The 14,210-nt window shown below is 35.6% G+C and overlaps 1 protein-coding gene and 1 long non-coding RNA gene across 2 annotated transcripts in view; both read right to left on the reverse strand.

The window, feature by feature from the left end:
* Window positions 1–3,079, reverse strand: part of LOC103671994 — a 40,003-nt gene extending 36,924 nt beyond the window's left edge. The window contains exon 1 of the long non-coding RNA XR_571050.2: window positions 2,983–3,079. This is a non-coding gene — a long non-coding RNA (uncharacterized LOC103671994). The remainder of the gene's footprint in view (window positions 1–2,982) is intronic.
* Window positions 3,080–10,075: 6,996 nt separating this feature from the next.
* PABPC5 (poly(A) binding protein cytoplasmic 5) lies at window positions 10,076–14,143 on the reverse strand. Its single transcript, XM_008700633.2, has 2 exons — window positions 13,892–14,143; window positions 10,076–13,230 (listed from the first exon to the last, which is right to left on the reverse strand). Exon 2 carries the CDS (start codon window positions 13,203–13,205, stop codon window positions 12,057–12,059), a length of 1,149 nt encoding a protein of 382 aa, XP_008698855.1. The 5' UTR covers window positions 13,206–13,230; window positions 13,892–14,143; the 3' UTR covers window positions 10,076–12,056.
* Window positions 14,144–14,210: the final 67 nt, after the last annotated feature.

Below are 14,210 nucleotides of genomic sequence, written 5' to 3' on the forward strand. Positions count from 1 at the left end.
ATCTTTAAAGTTCTTCAATTTTATCCATTATAAAACCATATCTAGCCATTAAATAAAATTTGGAATATCCAAAAAATAGAAAAGTAAAAAAATACACATTATTCCAATTTTCAGACAGCCTCATATGCATTATAAATATTTTGTTGAATTTCTTTTCATTGCTTTTTTGTTCTCTGTGGAAAGGTTTTCATGTTGCTGTTGCTTGATTATTAGCAAAATTCATTCTGCCATATTCTATGATATAATCACCACTCTTTCCTGTCATGTTACATTCTATTAAGTCGTGCAGTTCATTTGTTAAATTTCATTTACTATCATTACGTATCAGTCACTCTTTTAGGCATTGGAATACAGTTTGGTGGTAGTGGGGTGAGGAACAACAATGGCAATAAACAAAATATATCACATATTTTTACATGCTGTGAAGAAAAATCAAGTAGGTTAAGTAAGAGGAATAAAGAGTTCAGGAAGGGAGTGGGGTTTGCAATTACATATAGAGGGGTGAGAAAAATCCTTTCTTATTTGGTGTTATTTTAGTTGAGACCGAGTAAATTGATAGAATAAGCTGTGCAAATATCTGGATAAAGACAGCTCCAGGTGAAGGGACACAGCTGGAACAAATGAACTGACATAGGAATGAACTTGATATTTCTGAGAATATTGAAGTGACAGTGTGGTGTTAGTGATGTGAGTGAGGGGAAGAAGAGTAAGATATTTAATCAGCAAGGTAAGGTCTTGGTAAGGAGTTTGAACTTCACTGAGTGTGAGAGGGACCACCATTGGACATTGAGAGCAGGGGGAGGTTATATAATCCAACTTATAAGGAATCACTCCATCAGTTTTGTGGAGAATAGAGTGTAGTAAGAAAAGGGTGAGAACAGGAAGATCTGTTGGGAGACTGATGAAATAATCTAGGTGAGGGATGATGGTGGTTAGGACTAAGCTATTGGCAATAAAAAGTGATAATAAGTCATAAGATTTTGAGTATATTTTCAAGACTTAGACATCATAATTTCCTGACAGACTGGATATGGGATGTGAGAAAAGAAAAGAGTTAATAATTACTCCAAGATATTTGGCCCCAAAACACCAAGAAAGGAGCTGCATTTACTGAGATGAAGATACAAGGAGGAGCAGACTTAGAGGGTGAGGACACTAAGAGTTTAGTTATTATAAAATCTTTGTAATAATATTTTAAATAGTTATCTTTATTAAAGACATTCTACATTTCAGTTATAAACTATTTAGAAAGTATAAATAATGAAGAAGAAAAAAATACACAAAAATCACCTATAATTTTATAACCAAAGAAAATTACTCAATGTCTTGATGTAACTGTATAGTCTTTACACACACACACACACACACACACACACACACACACACAGTATACACATGCATACTTTGTTTATGTATATAACATTTTTCTTACTAAAATGAGATGCTTTTCATGAGCTGATCATTTCAGATACTTAACATTTAGAATTTGTTTAGATTTTTTTTTCCTACCCAGAAATTTGGGAAAAAAATGAGCCATCTGTATTATGTTCTAGCACATATATGGTTTGACTATTATCATTATTATTTTACTTGGCATAATTTGTAACTTATTTTACTGATTTATTTAATAAGGTTTTTTAATATTATTATTACTTATTTACTCTAAGTAGCTAACCTTGGGAAATACTTTCTAGGCCAATGTATCTAGAGCAGTGATTCTAGATCAGGGGTTGAAAAACTATAACTTGCCAAAACTGTAACAGGCCAAATCTGAGCTGCCACTTTTCTTCATATGGCCTACAAGCTAAAAAAGGCTTTTGATAGATGAACACATTTACAATTGATTTGATGATTGAAAAAACCAACTTTGAACCTTAATTAAGCCAAATGTATCCCCCAAATTATTTTAATTAGAATTATATTACCAAAAAATACTCTTATCATTGTAATTATACTTTGAATTATGCCAATTTTAAAATTTGTGGAAATTTTTTTCTTGTTATATAAGTATCCACATAATATCTTTGATGTTACTTCTTTTTGTCCTCCAAAGGCTAAAATAATTACTATCTGGCCTTAACAGAGAAAAGTTTGCTGATTCCTGTTCTGGATCGTTAAAAGTGTGCTTAAGAATTACCCAGAGACTATGAGAAAAATGTAGATTTATGTTGTTCACCATACCTTCACCACTGCTACATCAATTTTGATTCAGTAAGCCAAGGGTGAGTACTAGGAATCTCAAATTTAACAGACACCCTAGGTAATTCTGATACACTCTGAACCAAATTTTTAAAAAAACAACAACACAGAATGCCAGCTTGCACTGAGCAAATTTCAGTACTGCCTTTGAGCTACATTTGGGCCTGTACTTCACCACTGGCATGCTGGTAAATATCACTTCATTATAAAGATCTTCATTGGGATGAACTGCCACAGGGACCACACCTGCTTATGATTCTTTCCACCTGTCACCATTTGTGCAGTCATCTTTCCTTGGAACACAGCACTGTTGGGGAACCAAAACAATGTTTTTGGTCTAGGAAGTCTGTAATTTTTAATTTGAACCTCTATGATAGGGATAGACAGATGCATCATTATTCCTGGGTTCCATACATCTGTTCTTATCTCCTTTTTTATTCCCTCTTTATTATTATGTATATATGTATGTATGCACATATCCACCATCCATCCAATTTCCCTATAAACCCAAGATTTAAAAAAAAAATAAATACAGGATTTTAATTTTGCTAGAATTAGTACCACCTCCCACCCCGATCACCATGCTAACCTTGAATTTTTGAGAGGAATGATATACTCTTTGTGTCATAGTCAATTTAGAAATTTACCAATGCACCTGGGAAAGACAAAATGTTGTGACATTGGAGTACAAACAACAAAACATAAGGAGCTTTAAAAAATCAAAACACTACAATATATTCCAGAGTCATTGTTGTTAGAAGTTAGAATTTATTGCTGAAATACCTTAATGAGAATTCTGAGAAGTCCTGGGATGCCTGGGTGGCTCAGTCAGGTAAGCGTCTGCCTTCAGCTCAGGTCATGATCCTGGGGTCCTGGGATGGAATCCTGCATTGGACTCCTTGCTCAGCGGGGAGCCTCCTTCTCCCTCTGCCTGTTGCTCCCCCTGCTTGTGCTCTCTCTCTCTCTCTGACAAATAAATAAATAAAATCTTTAAAAGAGAAGAAGAATTCTGAGAAGTCCTGAAGCTTTTAGGTAGTACATGTGAAAATAAGAAAGGAAGAAATAATTTATCTTCTGAGACAACTTGAAGCATTAATTCTGGACTCTTCTTAATGAAGTTTATACAGGTTGCCTCAAGTTCATATTTCTAAGAACCAAACCTTTCCTCTTTTCTCTACTTTCTTGACATTTGCATTGCTTTTTTTGTTTATACTAATGGTGCATCAGAGAAATATGGCTTCCCTCTCTGAGTAGATGTGAAGGATTTCCATGACTTTTTTGCCCTCCTGTGTCCAATACTCACTTCTACATATTTTTTGTGAGAGTTCTCTCTCTGGAGACAATATATTAATTAGTATTAATTTATTTCTTGTGTTTCAAAACATGTATATTCAATTCATCTGAAATTATTCTATTTTAATTCAATTCTAATACTGACTAAAATTATTTAATATAGTGCTCTTAGTTATTCAATGAGCTTTAATTTTGTTTTTTAGGGACATCAAGTACTTAATTACATTTTCAGTTTCATTCAGAAATCTGATAGACTGCCTTTGCACATTAAGCAAGATAAACAGTTCTACCAGACAATATTCTAAAAATGTATGATCCCGTAGCGTGCCTGGCTGACTCAGTTGGTGGAGTGTGCAACTCTTGATCTCAGGGCTGTGAGTTCAAGCCTTATGTTGGGGGAAAAACCTAAAAAAAATAATAATAAAAATGTATGATCCCAGTGAATTAAAACATAATTCTTATAGCCCTAAATTCTTGCACCCAGATTAGAGATCAATTTCAAACATGCAATTACTTATATGAGAAACCCAGCTTAAATGATTTCTGTAGATGAAACTTGCTGTTGAGGCAAAGTTGTGACACTGTTTTACAGTTTATATTTCACCTTATAAATAGATTATTTGAGGAGACACATTTATCTTTGAGCATTAAAATAGATTACATATATGCATCTCTCACAATCTAAATTTTTTTAAAAATGCAAATGACTCAGTGGTCTACGAAAATCATTCAGTCTAAGTAAAACTGTTTTTCTTTTGGAAACTAAAGTGGGAGACATATTTAGTTCATACTTGCTTTTCAATCATCACAGTTTTTTTCACTTATATCAAAATATAATAGAAGTTGCAGAAAACTATCTTCTTATATATTTTTACTCTTTAACTGAGAGAGTTTACATTATTGTGGTATATCCCCCATAAAACAACTAAGGGCTACATATAGTTCATTTTAATTGCCTAAGTTGCCACTTCAGAAAAGTTGGTTAGTGTCTCTTAGCATTATTTCTTGTTATGCTTGGGATGTTGCTTTCACATCTCAAAATTTTTATCACATTAGCAATGTACAGTTCTAGTTGTATTACCCAGTCTTTGGTACTCAGATGCTCTGGAGCATGTATACATTATGAAACCACAATTCCAAACAGAGCCCATAGCTTTGTTGTTGGCTTAATTGCATCATTTTGATATTTACATTTTTAAGAAGAATATCTTCAGCTAGATACATTCATCCATATATAAACAGTACATGTCCTACCATCTACTGTGGCTTAACATGCAAGTCCTGAAATTTTATTTCAACAAGTTGGTACAAAATCACATACACACACATCTACTAGAAATGTTTGAGGTAATGTTTAAACAAACTATGTAAACTAAAAATGCGTTGTAAAAACTTCTGTGTTCAGCAAAGGATGGAGTTGAGATTAAGAGAGAAGCAGATTAGCACTGATGATTTTTTTTAAGAAATTCATTTACAAATGAAAGGTTCCTGAGGGTTACTATTACTGTAGTAGTCAAATCAATGTTAAGCATAATCATACAGGGGCGCCTGGGTGGCACAATTGGTTAAGCACCTGACTCTTGATTTTGGCTCAGGTCATGATCTCAGGGCTGTGAGATAGAGCCCACGTGGGGCTCCACACTAAGTTCAGAGTCTGCTTGAGATTGTTTCCCTCTCCCTCTGCCCCCCTCATTGTGTTCTGTCTCCCTCCCTCTCTCTAAAATAAATAAATAAATCTTTAAAAAAAAGAAGAACCATGCAAACTAAATGAAAACTATTCATTATGCTTCACCTTAAAGTAGATATCAAGCCAGGCAGACATTTACTGCCTTTACTCTTTAATGTTTATAACATTCAAATTACTATTTATTTATCTGTGTCCCTTTTTAAATTATCCTTTGTTTAATTCATAAATCCCATATATTTAAAAAAATTCTTTAATGAATAGAGAAAAAATATTCTCCATCTTGACTTTCATTACTTTGTCACCATTCCTACCATATTGCAATAAATCTTCCCTTTATCACAAAAAGTATGATTTTTACTCCTTTTTTAAGGAAATTAACATATAATAAATTTCTCTGCAATAAAATAAATTAGGGATATATTTTGTGTTTCCTAAATCACTGGAAAAGAAAAGCTTGCAAATTCTTCTCTGTGTTTGTTCTGCTCAGGGATGTAGTCTGCCCAAAATCCTCAGAAAGGTGATTTAAAACACAGGAATCAATAGATGTTGATGAGAATGTGGAGAAAGGAGAACCCTCTTACACTATTGGTGGGAATGCAAACTGGTGCATAAACTCCAGAAAACAGTATGGTGTTCCCTAAAAAAGTTAGAAATAGAACTACCCTATGATCCAGCAATTGCTCTACTAGGTATTTATCCAAGGATACAAAAATACTGATTCAAAGAGACACATCCACCTAATGTTTATAGGAGCATTATCAGCAAGAGCCAAATCATGGAAAGAGCCCAAATGTCCATCAAGTGATGAATGGATAAAGAAGTGTTATATATGTACAATGGAATATTATTCAGCCATAAAAAAGAATAAAATCTTGCCATTTGCAATGACATGTATAGAGCTAGAGAGTTTTACGCTAAGTGAAATAAGTCAGTCAGAGAAAGACAAATACCATACGACTTCACTCATACGTGGGATTTAAGAAACAAAACAGATGAACATAAGGGAAAAAAGGAGAAGCAAACCATACAACAGACTCTTAACTATAGAGAACAAACTGAGGGTTGCTGGAGGGGAGGTGAGCAGGGGGATGGGTTAAATGGGTGTTGGGTATTAAGGAAGGCACTTGTGATGAGCACTGGGTGTTATATGTAAGTGATGAATCACCAAATTCTCCTGGAAACTAATACTGCACTATTTATTAACTAACTGGAATTCAAAAAAAACTTGAAACAGGGGTGCTTGGGTGGCTCAGTCAGTTAAGTGTCCGCCTTCTGCTCAGGTCGTGATCCTGGAGTCCCAGGATTGAGGCCCAAATCGAGCTCCCCACTCAGCAGGGAGTCTGCTTCTCCCTCTGCCCTTCATCCCACTCATGCTGTCTATCACCCTCACACTCTCAAATAAATAAACTCTTAAAAAAACCTTGAAACAAAAATAAATAAATAAAGAGCTGTTGGCACCCAAAGAAAGTGAAAATGCTAATTCCAAAAGATAAATGCTCCCTATGTTTATTGCAGCATTATTTATAATAGCCAAGATATGGAAGCAGCCCAGGTGTCCATCCATAGAGGAATGGATAAAGAAGATGTGGTGGTATATATACACAATGGAATATTACTCAGCCATAAAAAGAATGAGACCTTGCCATCTGCAACAGCATGCATGGACCTACAGAGTATTATACTAAATGAAGTAAATCAAAGACAAATACCATATGATTTCATTTATATGTAGAATCTATAAAACAAATGAATGAACAAATAAACAAATAGATTGTCAAATACAGAGAACAAAGTGGTGGTTGCCAGAGGGGAGATGGGTAAAATAGATGAAGGGGATTAAAAGGTACAAACTTCCAGTTATAAAGTCCTGGAGATGAAGAGTACAGCATAGGGAATGTAGTTGATAATATTGTAATAACATTGTTCAGTGACAGATGGTAACTACACTTACCATGGTGAGCACTGAGTAATGTACAGAATTGTTGAATCAATAGGTTGTGCACCTGAAACTAATATAATTAGTATGTCAATTTTGCTTTAAAAAAGGAGTCATTTGCAATCCTGTGTAATTTTGCTTAAAATTACTTTTTAAATGCTCCTAAATATCGATTTAAAAAGTCCTTGATTTCCCAAGAATATAATTTACCCTTTTGGAAGTTTTAAATCAATCTCAAAACTTGTAAAATTATTTATTCCACATTACAGAAGGCTTATTTTTTATACAACAGATGCCAACATCTGGTATTTCCCTTACTAGTTCTAAAACAAAGAAACTAATTTACTCTGATAAATGAGACAGTCATAACATATATCATCATTCATCTCTTTTCTTGCAAGTGTCTCTAAAGAATTAAATATTTTCTTAATTAAATAAAATACAAAGTCTCCAAACTTTCGTTGAGAAATTTAATGAGAACACTGATCATTTTTGGTTGCCAAATGGGAAATCTTTTAAAATTGGCTTTGACTTTTGAAGGTGAAAGTACTTGGAGTTTTGTTTTTTTTCAAGTTTCATAGTAATTTTATCCTCAATATTTGTACATTGAATTAGGTCTTCTCAGATTTACAATGGAAGCTAGGTTATCTAACTACTGATCATGGTCCTTTGGAGCCAAGTAGGATACATTAACTCTCTTCAGGCTCCAAGAAACCGTGTTAGGTCATACTTCATGGGAAGTAACACCCTAAAATATGTAAGAAACAATTAATTTCACATGCATAATCATTAGTCTTTCAGGGATTATTGCAATCATTTGATTTAATGTTGGAGGAGGGCCTTGTAGGATAGTCTTGGTCTTGAAGCAACATCCCATTAATTAATTTAAAAAATGTATCTATACAAAGAGAGTTTCATTTGAGTTATGCCAATTATTAGAAGCTTTGTCTAAGATAAACTCATCAATTAATTGTTGAACAATAACAAAAAAGCAAGCATGGGAAGTATAAAAGTATTGGTAACACCTTACCGGTATAAGCACTAGTCTATGTCACCAGTAACACTACATTAGAAGCACCAATCTATGTAACTAATCAGTTCTCAATTATTTCTTCATGGGATGAAATTTAATAAAAATGTCTTAATCTGTAATTCTTATCTTGTGAAATTCTGAGAAGAGAATTGAAAAGCAAACAAATGGAGGGATAATTCAACAAGTAATCATGTAATGCTAACTAAACTCTGGGTATTACTGTAGGTGCTGGGAACACATATATCATCTATAATCAGTCATTTATTAATACATTTCTAACTATTCCCTTAAATTAGGCCATTTATAGGTAAGATGGTATTCGCACCATTCTTAAATATTCCCTTAAAGACACAGTATTCTTATTTTCCCCCTGTGCTGAAAATATCTTACACATGTAACATTTTATTTTTCCTCTTAACCAGATACAACCAGAAAGGCACCAGTATGTATGAAATTTTCTGTACAGAAAAGACTCACCAAAATAACCTTTAATATGATTGTTTACAATCACAAACCAACATTTTTTTGAAGATTTATTTATTTATTTTAGAGCGAGAGAGCGCGAGAGCAGAGGGGAGGGGCAAAAGGAAAGGGTGAGAGAAACTTAAGCAGATTCTGCACTGAGGGCAGAGCCCAACGCAGGGCTCTAGCCCAGGATCCTGAGATCATGATCTGAGCTGAAACCGCGAGTTGGACACTCAACCTACTGCACCACCCAGGCGCCCCACAAAGCAATGTTCTTAATTTTCTTCTCCCTGGGCACATTTGAAGTTTGTACAATGACTTTTTGAAAAGATAAAAAAAAAAAAAAAGGAAGAAAAACAAAACCTGTGTTAAACAGTCCATTCTTAAGTTTACCATGACAATTGATAGTATTGTTTTACTAATTTTTACTAATTATCTTGTGCTAGAAAATGTTTTTAATGCCTTTTCACCAATTCAAGCGGTTCGGTTGTTTTGCTCCCCCTTGGAAGCCTTAATTATTAGTCTATTAAATGCAGTTAAAAATGAAAAGTACAAGACTGGAAAACTACCCAGGTGTTTGTATTCAAATAGAGATTATCTTTGCTTTATCTTTTCCTCCTTTTTAGCAACTAAATTTAGAGAGTTTTTGACTATTTTACAGTGTCCTAACATGTATGTTTTATCTGTCCTTGGGCATATTTTAATTAGACCTTTATTTATACTGGCTGACTTCTTGAAAATAGTAATTATTTAAATACTTGACTAATTTCCCAAAATGTATTAAATGCTTATACTTGAAGATTTTTACCTACTAGAAATCTTTCGTGATTTATACTGAATCAAAGCATTTGTCAAGGTTTTAAGTTAACACTACCACTTCAAGTTCATAAATTTAAATGAAAACTGGTAATGGGTAAAAAGGAGTAGAGAGTACATATGGTAAATAATTACCAAAGTAACTATTTTAAAATTTGTTTGCATTGTTTTCATATATTTTAATGATCACAATGGTATAAAACAAGTGGGCTCAGAAAATATGAAAACTTATATCCCATTAGTTTTTAGTTTTACTTTTGTCAACTTAAGAATATATCTTGAATGTTTTTTCAGAATTTTGATACATATATCAATATAATGTGCATTTAAATTTTTCTGGCAGACTTAAGATTTTATGTGCTATACTTTTTCTCAAGTTCATATAACTCATACTGTTTTAAGCAAGGAAGTTAATCACAACATTGTTTACAAATGTAGAGAACATTGGGGCGCCTGGGTGGCTCAGTCCTTAAGCTTCTGCCTTTGGCTCAGGGCCTGATTCGGGCATTCTGGGATCGAGCCCCACATCAGGCTCCTACGCTGGGAGCTGCTTCTTCCTCTCCCACTCCCCTGCTTGTGTCCCCTCTCTTGCTGGCTGTCTCTGTCTCTGTCAAATAAATAAAATCTTTAAAAAAAAAAAAACAAATGTAGAGAACATTGAAAAGCATATAAATCTTATTCAATAATGTGTTACTTAGATAATCTATAGTACATCCACACAATGGAATCTGTGCAGTCACTAAGATGATGATACAGATCAATATTTATTGACATAAAAAGATTATGTTTTAGTTTAAAATTTAACAAAACACAGTACATATAGTATGTTTTTTTTGTTTGTTTGTAAAATAGTGTGTGTATACATAGGAGAAAAAGCATGGAAGTATACGTATGCATTGAAAACACGAATAGTGGTTATCTCTGAACTGTGGAAATCTTACTTCTTTATAAATGTCTGCATTGTGTACATTTTTTAAACAAGCATGTATTATGTATATGATCAACAAAAAGTGATTTCCATTTGAAAATACCTGATAATGAATAAAAATGTAATTTGTAGATAACAATTACACAGAACCAGCTTTTTTCTCATTATTTTATGGGCACATAGCTAGCAAAAGTGTTAACAAAATTATATATTTATATTGCACTGTGTATTTAACCTAAAATATCTATATAACATAATAAAAGCCAATTAAGAATAGAGACAAAACATTTTCTTATGGTTGGGTCTGTGATTTGAGTGAATCCTATTTTTAAAAAGTAATTATTTAAATTTTACATAAATTAATAACTTTGCTCCTTCCAAAATGGATTTGAACACCCACATATTAAATGAAAGGCAATCTAAAGAAAATATAAAAGTAAGTATAATATGGATGGAAGGTAGATGGGTGGGGAAAAGAGGGGACTACAAGTAAAACATGGAAAATCTGTAATCAAGAAATTACAGGCTAAATAACGTAATGCAATATAGAACAGAACATTTTGTCACAGCTTCCAAGCAGCCAGACACAAAGAGAACCATACTGGCTTAATAGCTCTCATATAATAGATGGAGGCATAGGATTTAACCAAGAGAGACAAGCTTTTCCTTACTTTTGATACATATGTGAATATTATCACATGGATGTATTCAAAAATTTACAAGAGATAATGACAAGTTTAATAGAAGATATTCTTCAATGTAGTTTTTCAACATCACTATATGGATTATTTATCTTATACTGACACATTATAGAGGCAGAGATAAAATTTTAAAATTATCTATAGGTAAAGGCAATTCAGTGCAGTTATTCATCTTTTTCATTATTTTAACATGACCCATCTATACTACGAAGGAGTTTTAAAAAATGAGTGGCAAGAATGCTCCTTAAATTGTCCTCATATGTTAAATCTCTCAGGAAAGATTTTTAAGGTGAAACTCATCATTTTAAGAATGCTTAAAGTGTTAATAATTTCCTAACATACTGATTGAGAAAACACCAATATGTTTATTTCTCTGGGCATGAAGTTAAAGAAAACTCCCAATACTTAGTCAAAGCCACTATCAACTCTGTGATGCCCACAATATATTAGAAAAGGGGGGAAAAAGTATAAAGAAACTCACATCTCTTTAAAATAACATTCATTTTAAATAAGGTAAAATTATGCACAAATGTTAAGTGGATCACATACATTTTCCCCTGCTCTACTGATTTCTCAAAAAGCAAGTTAGAGGTTTTCTGTGTGATAGATTCAGAAATAATGTCCATTTTGAGAATATTTTCACAGAAGCAATTATATTTAGTATTATAACCAGAATAAGGAAGGAACAATACTCAAGCAATTACCTTACCTGGACTGGTTTAGGAAAAAAACAGTATGTGGAGGGATGAATTTTATTCTACATATTCCTAAGGATATTTTATCAAAAAATAGTACAAAATGACAGTTTTACAATTAGAAATTATGTTCTTCACTAAAATGAACAGGTTTTCTAGTTTTACTTTTTTTTTTTTCCAAAAGAAAGTATTCACTTAAAAAAAAAAAAAAACCAACCTGGAATAAAATAACCTCTTATCACAAAGTAGCCCAAACTAAGTAGGCACCAGCTTAAGGCTGAAACAAACTGAGCATTCTAATTCTCACCACCTGCGCCTGGACTGGCCCAGGGTTACATGCAGGGGCTTGGAGCCCACTGTGCGACCATTCATCTCATCCACTGCTTTGGTAGCATCTTCAAAAGAGGAGAAGCAAACAACACCAAACCCTTTGCCTTGCCCTACTTCCACCATCACTTTGGCCCGGCTAATTGATCCAAAGGAAGAAAATTCCTCCTTCAGTTTCTCATCATCGATGGTCTCATCCAGGTTCTTAACATAGATAGGCACCCCCGGAGGCCGACTTTTTTCTTTTAATCTCAGCCGTTCAAATCTTCGTCTTAACTCAGCCAATCGTTCAATTTTCTTCTGTGCTCGCCCTACATATAGAACTTTCCCATTGATGGACTTTCCATGCAGGTCTAATACAGCCTTTTGGGCAGCCTCGTGTGTCTCATACCTCACAAATCCAAAGCCCTTAGATTTCCCACTGGCATCTCTTATTACCTTAACACTCTCAGTTGGCCCATATCCACTAAAGATTTCCTTCAGTTTTTCATCATCCATGTCATCTCCAAAGTTTTTAACAAAGACATTGGTGAAAGTTGCTCTATCCCTGGTTCTGACTTCAGCTGCCCGCTCTTCTGGGAATTTGAATCTGCCAACATACACCTGGCGGTTGTTAAGCCGCACTCCATTCATGTGCCAGATGGCTCTATTGGCAGCGGCCAGGCTGTCAAAGTGCACATAGGCATAACCCTTAGAGCCATTGTCATCACATACGACCTTGCAGGAGAGAATGTTCCCAAAAGCAGAAAATAAATAAAAAAGGGCCCTATTGTCTATGCATTTGTCCAGGTTTTTGATGAATATATTTCCAACTCCAGACTTTCTTAAGCGGTCATCTGGCTGAGACCACATGAGGCGGAAAGGTTTGCCATTAATCAAATCAAAATTCATGGTATTCAGGGCCCACTCAGCATCTGCAGGAAAGCGGAAGTTAACATAGCCATAGCCCAGGGGGCTGCGGGTCACGGGGTCACGGCAGATTCGGGTGAAGCGCAGAGGGCCAGCAGGCCTGAACTTTTTATATAGCATGTCCTCCGTGACATCTGGGTCCAAGTCACCCACGTACAGGGCAGCCTTTAGGTACTTCTTTTTCTTGCCAGCAGGATTAGGCTCTCCACTCCCCATCTTTCTGAGTACAGGGAGTGGCTCTCTTGGGAGAGAAAAAAAGGCTGGTTTCTCTAAGCTATGGGCCAAGCAGCTGTTCACAAACAGAAGAAAGCCAAGGAGAAGGAAGCTAAAAGCAGACTCAGAATCACTGTTGAGGCTGAGAAAATGAAGTTCAGAAACAGCTGGTCAGCAGGCTCAGAACAAACACATCAGACAAAAATGCATCCCAATAACGAATCTGTTCTACCTAAGGGGACGTATAATTTCCACCCATTAAGATTTAAAATCTCTTTCAAAGGCCAGTAGTAAGAAAGAAATTTCCTGTTTCCCATTTAATTGTAAGAAATCATCAAGCAGCTGGCTGTCACCCCACATCCAGCATTGCAGGCAGAGGCCTCGAGACCTGTTTTCTGCATAAAAATAGGCCTCGAGCTCCTGTTGGCTTAAAATTCTATTAACATGGGCAGGGGCCAAACGTGTATTCCTCCGCCGGCTGCCTGGCCGGTCTCAGGCGGGCTCTCAGCTAACTAAGGCCGCTAAACACACTCAGCGTCAGCAAAAGGGCAGACTAAACACTTGGTGCGCTGGGGCCGGAAGGCAGGCTGCAGAAGGCGGATCGGATCGGACAGAAAGACAGACAGACACACACACGCGCTGGAGACGGGAGACCGCCCAGATACCCCAGATGCCCACCGGGTACGGACCGAGTGACGCGCGGTAATTTCGGCAGTCTGAGACTCGCGGCAGGTCCGGAGGGACTGACTGGCAGACACGCACTAGGTCAGCTCAGGCGGGAGGCGGTTCCGGACAGATGCGGGGCGGAGTCAGAGGAGAAGGGCAGATGCGCAGCGGGCGGGCAGAGCCGGGACCATGGCCGTGGATTGCTCTCCGCAGGACAGACCGATCCAAGGACGAAAACCATTTAGCTGTGGTAGGGCGGGCGGGGCGTGAGGAAACCCGGAACCCTGCTAAGTAACTTCCCGCTTCCTCTGTGCCAAGATTAAAAAAAAACAAAAAAAAAAA

The sequence above is a fragment of the Ursus maritimus genome (assembly GCF_017311325.1).
Source record: "Ursus maritimus isolate PB19 chromosome X unlocalized genomic scaffold, ASM1731132v1 scaffold_X1, whole genome shotgun sequence".
NCBI classification, from domain to species: Eukaryota; Metazoa; Chordata; class Mammalia; order Carnivora; family Ursidae; genus Ursus; species Ursus maritimus.

Excerpts from the sequence above, each read along its gene's own strand:
- PABPC5 (XM_008700633.2), bottom strand. The coding sequence starts at position 13,205 with ATGGGGAGTGGAGAGCCTAATCCTGCTGGCAAGAAAAAGAAGTACCTA.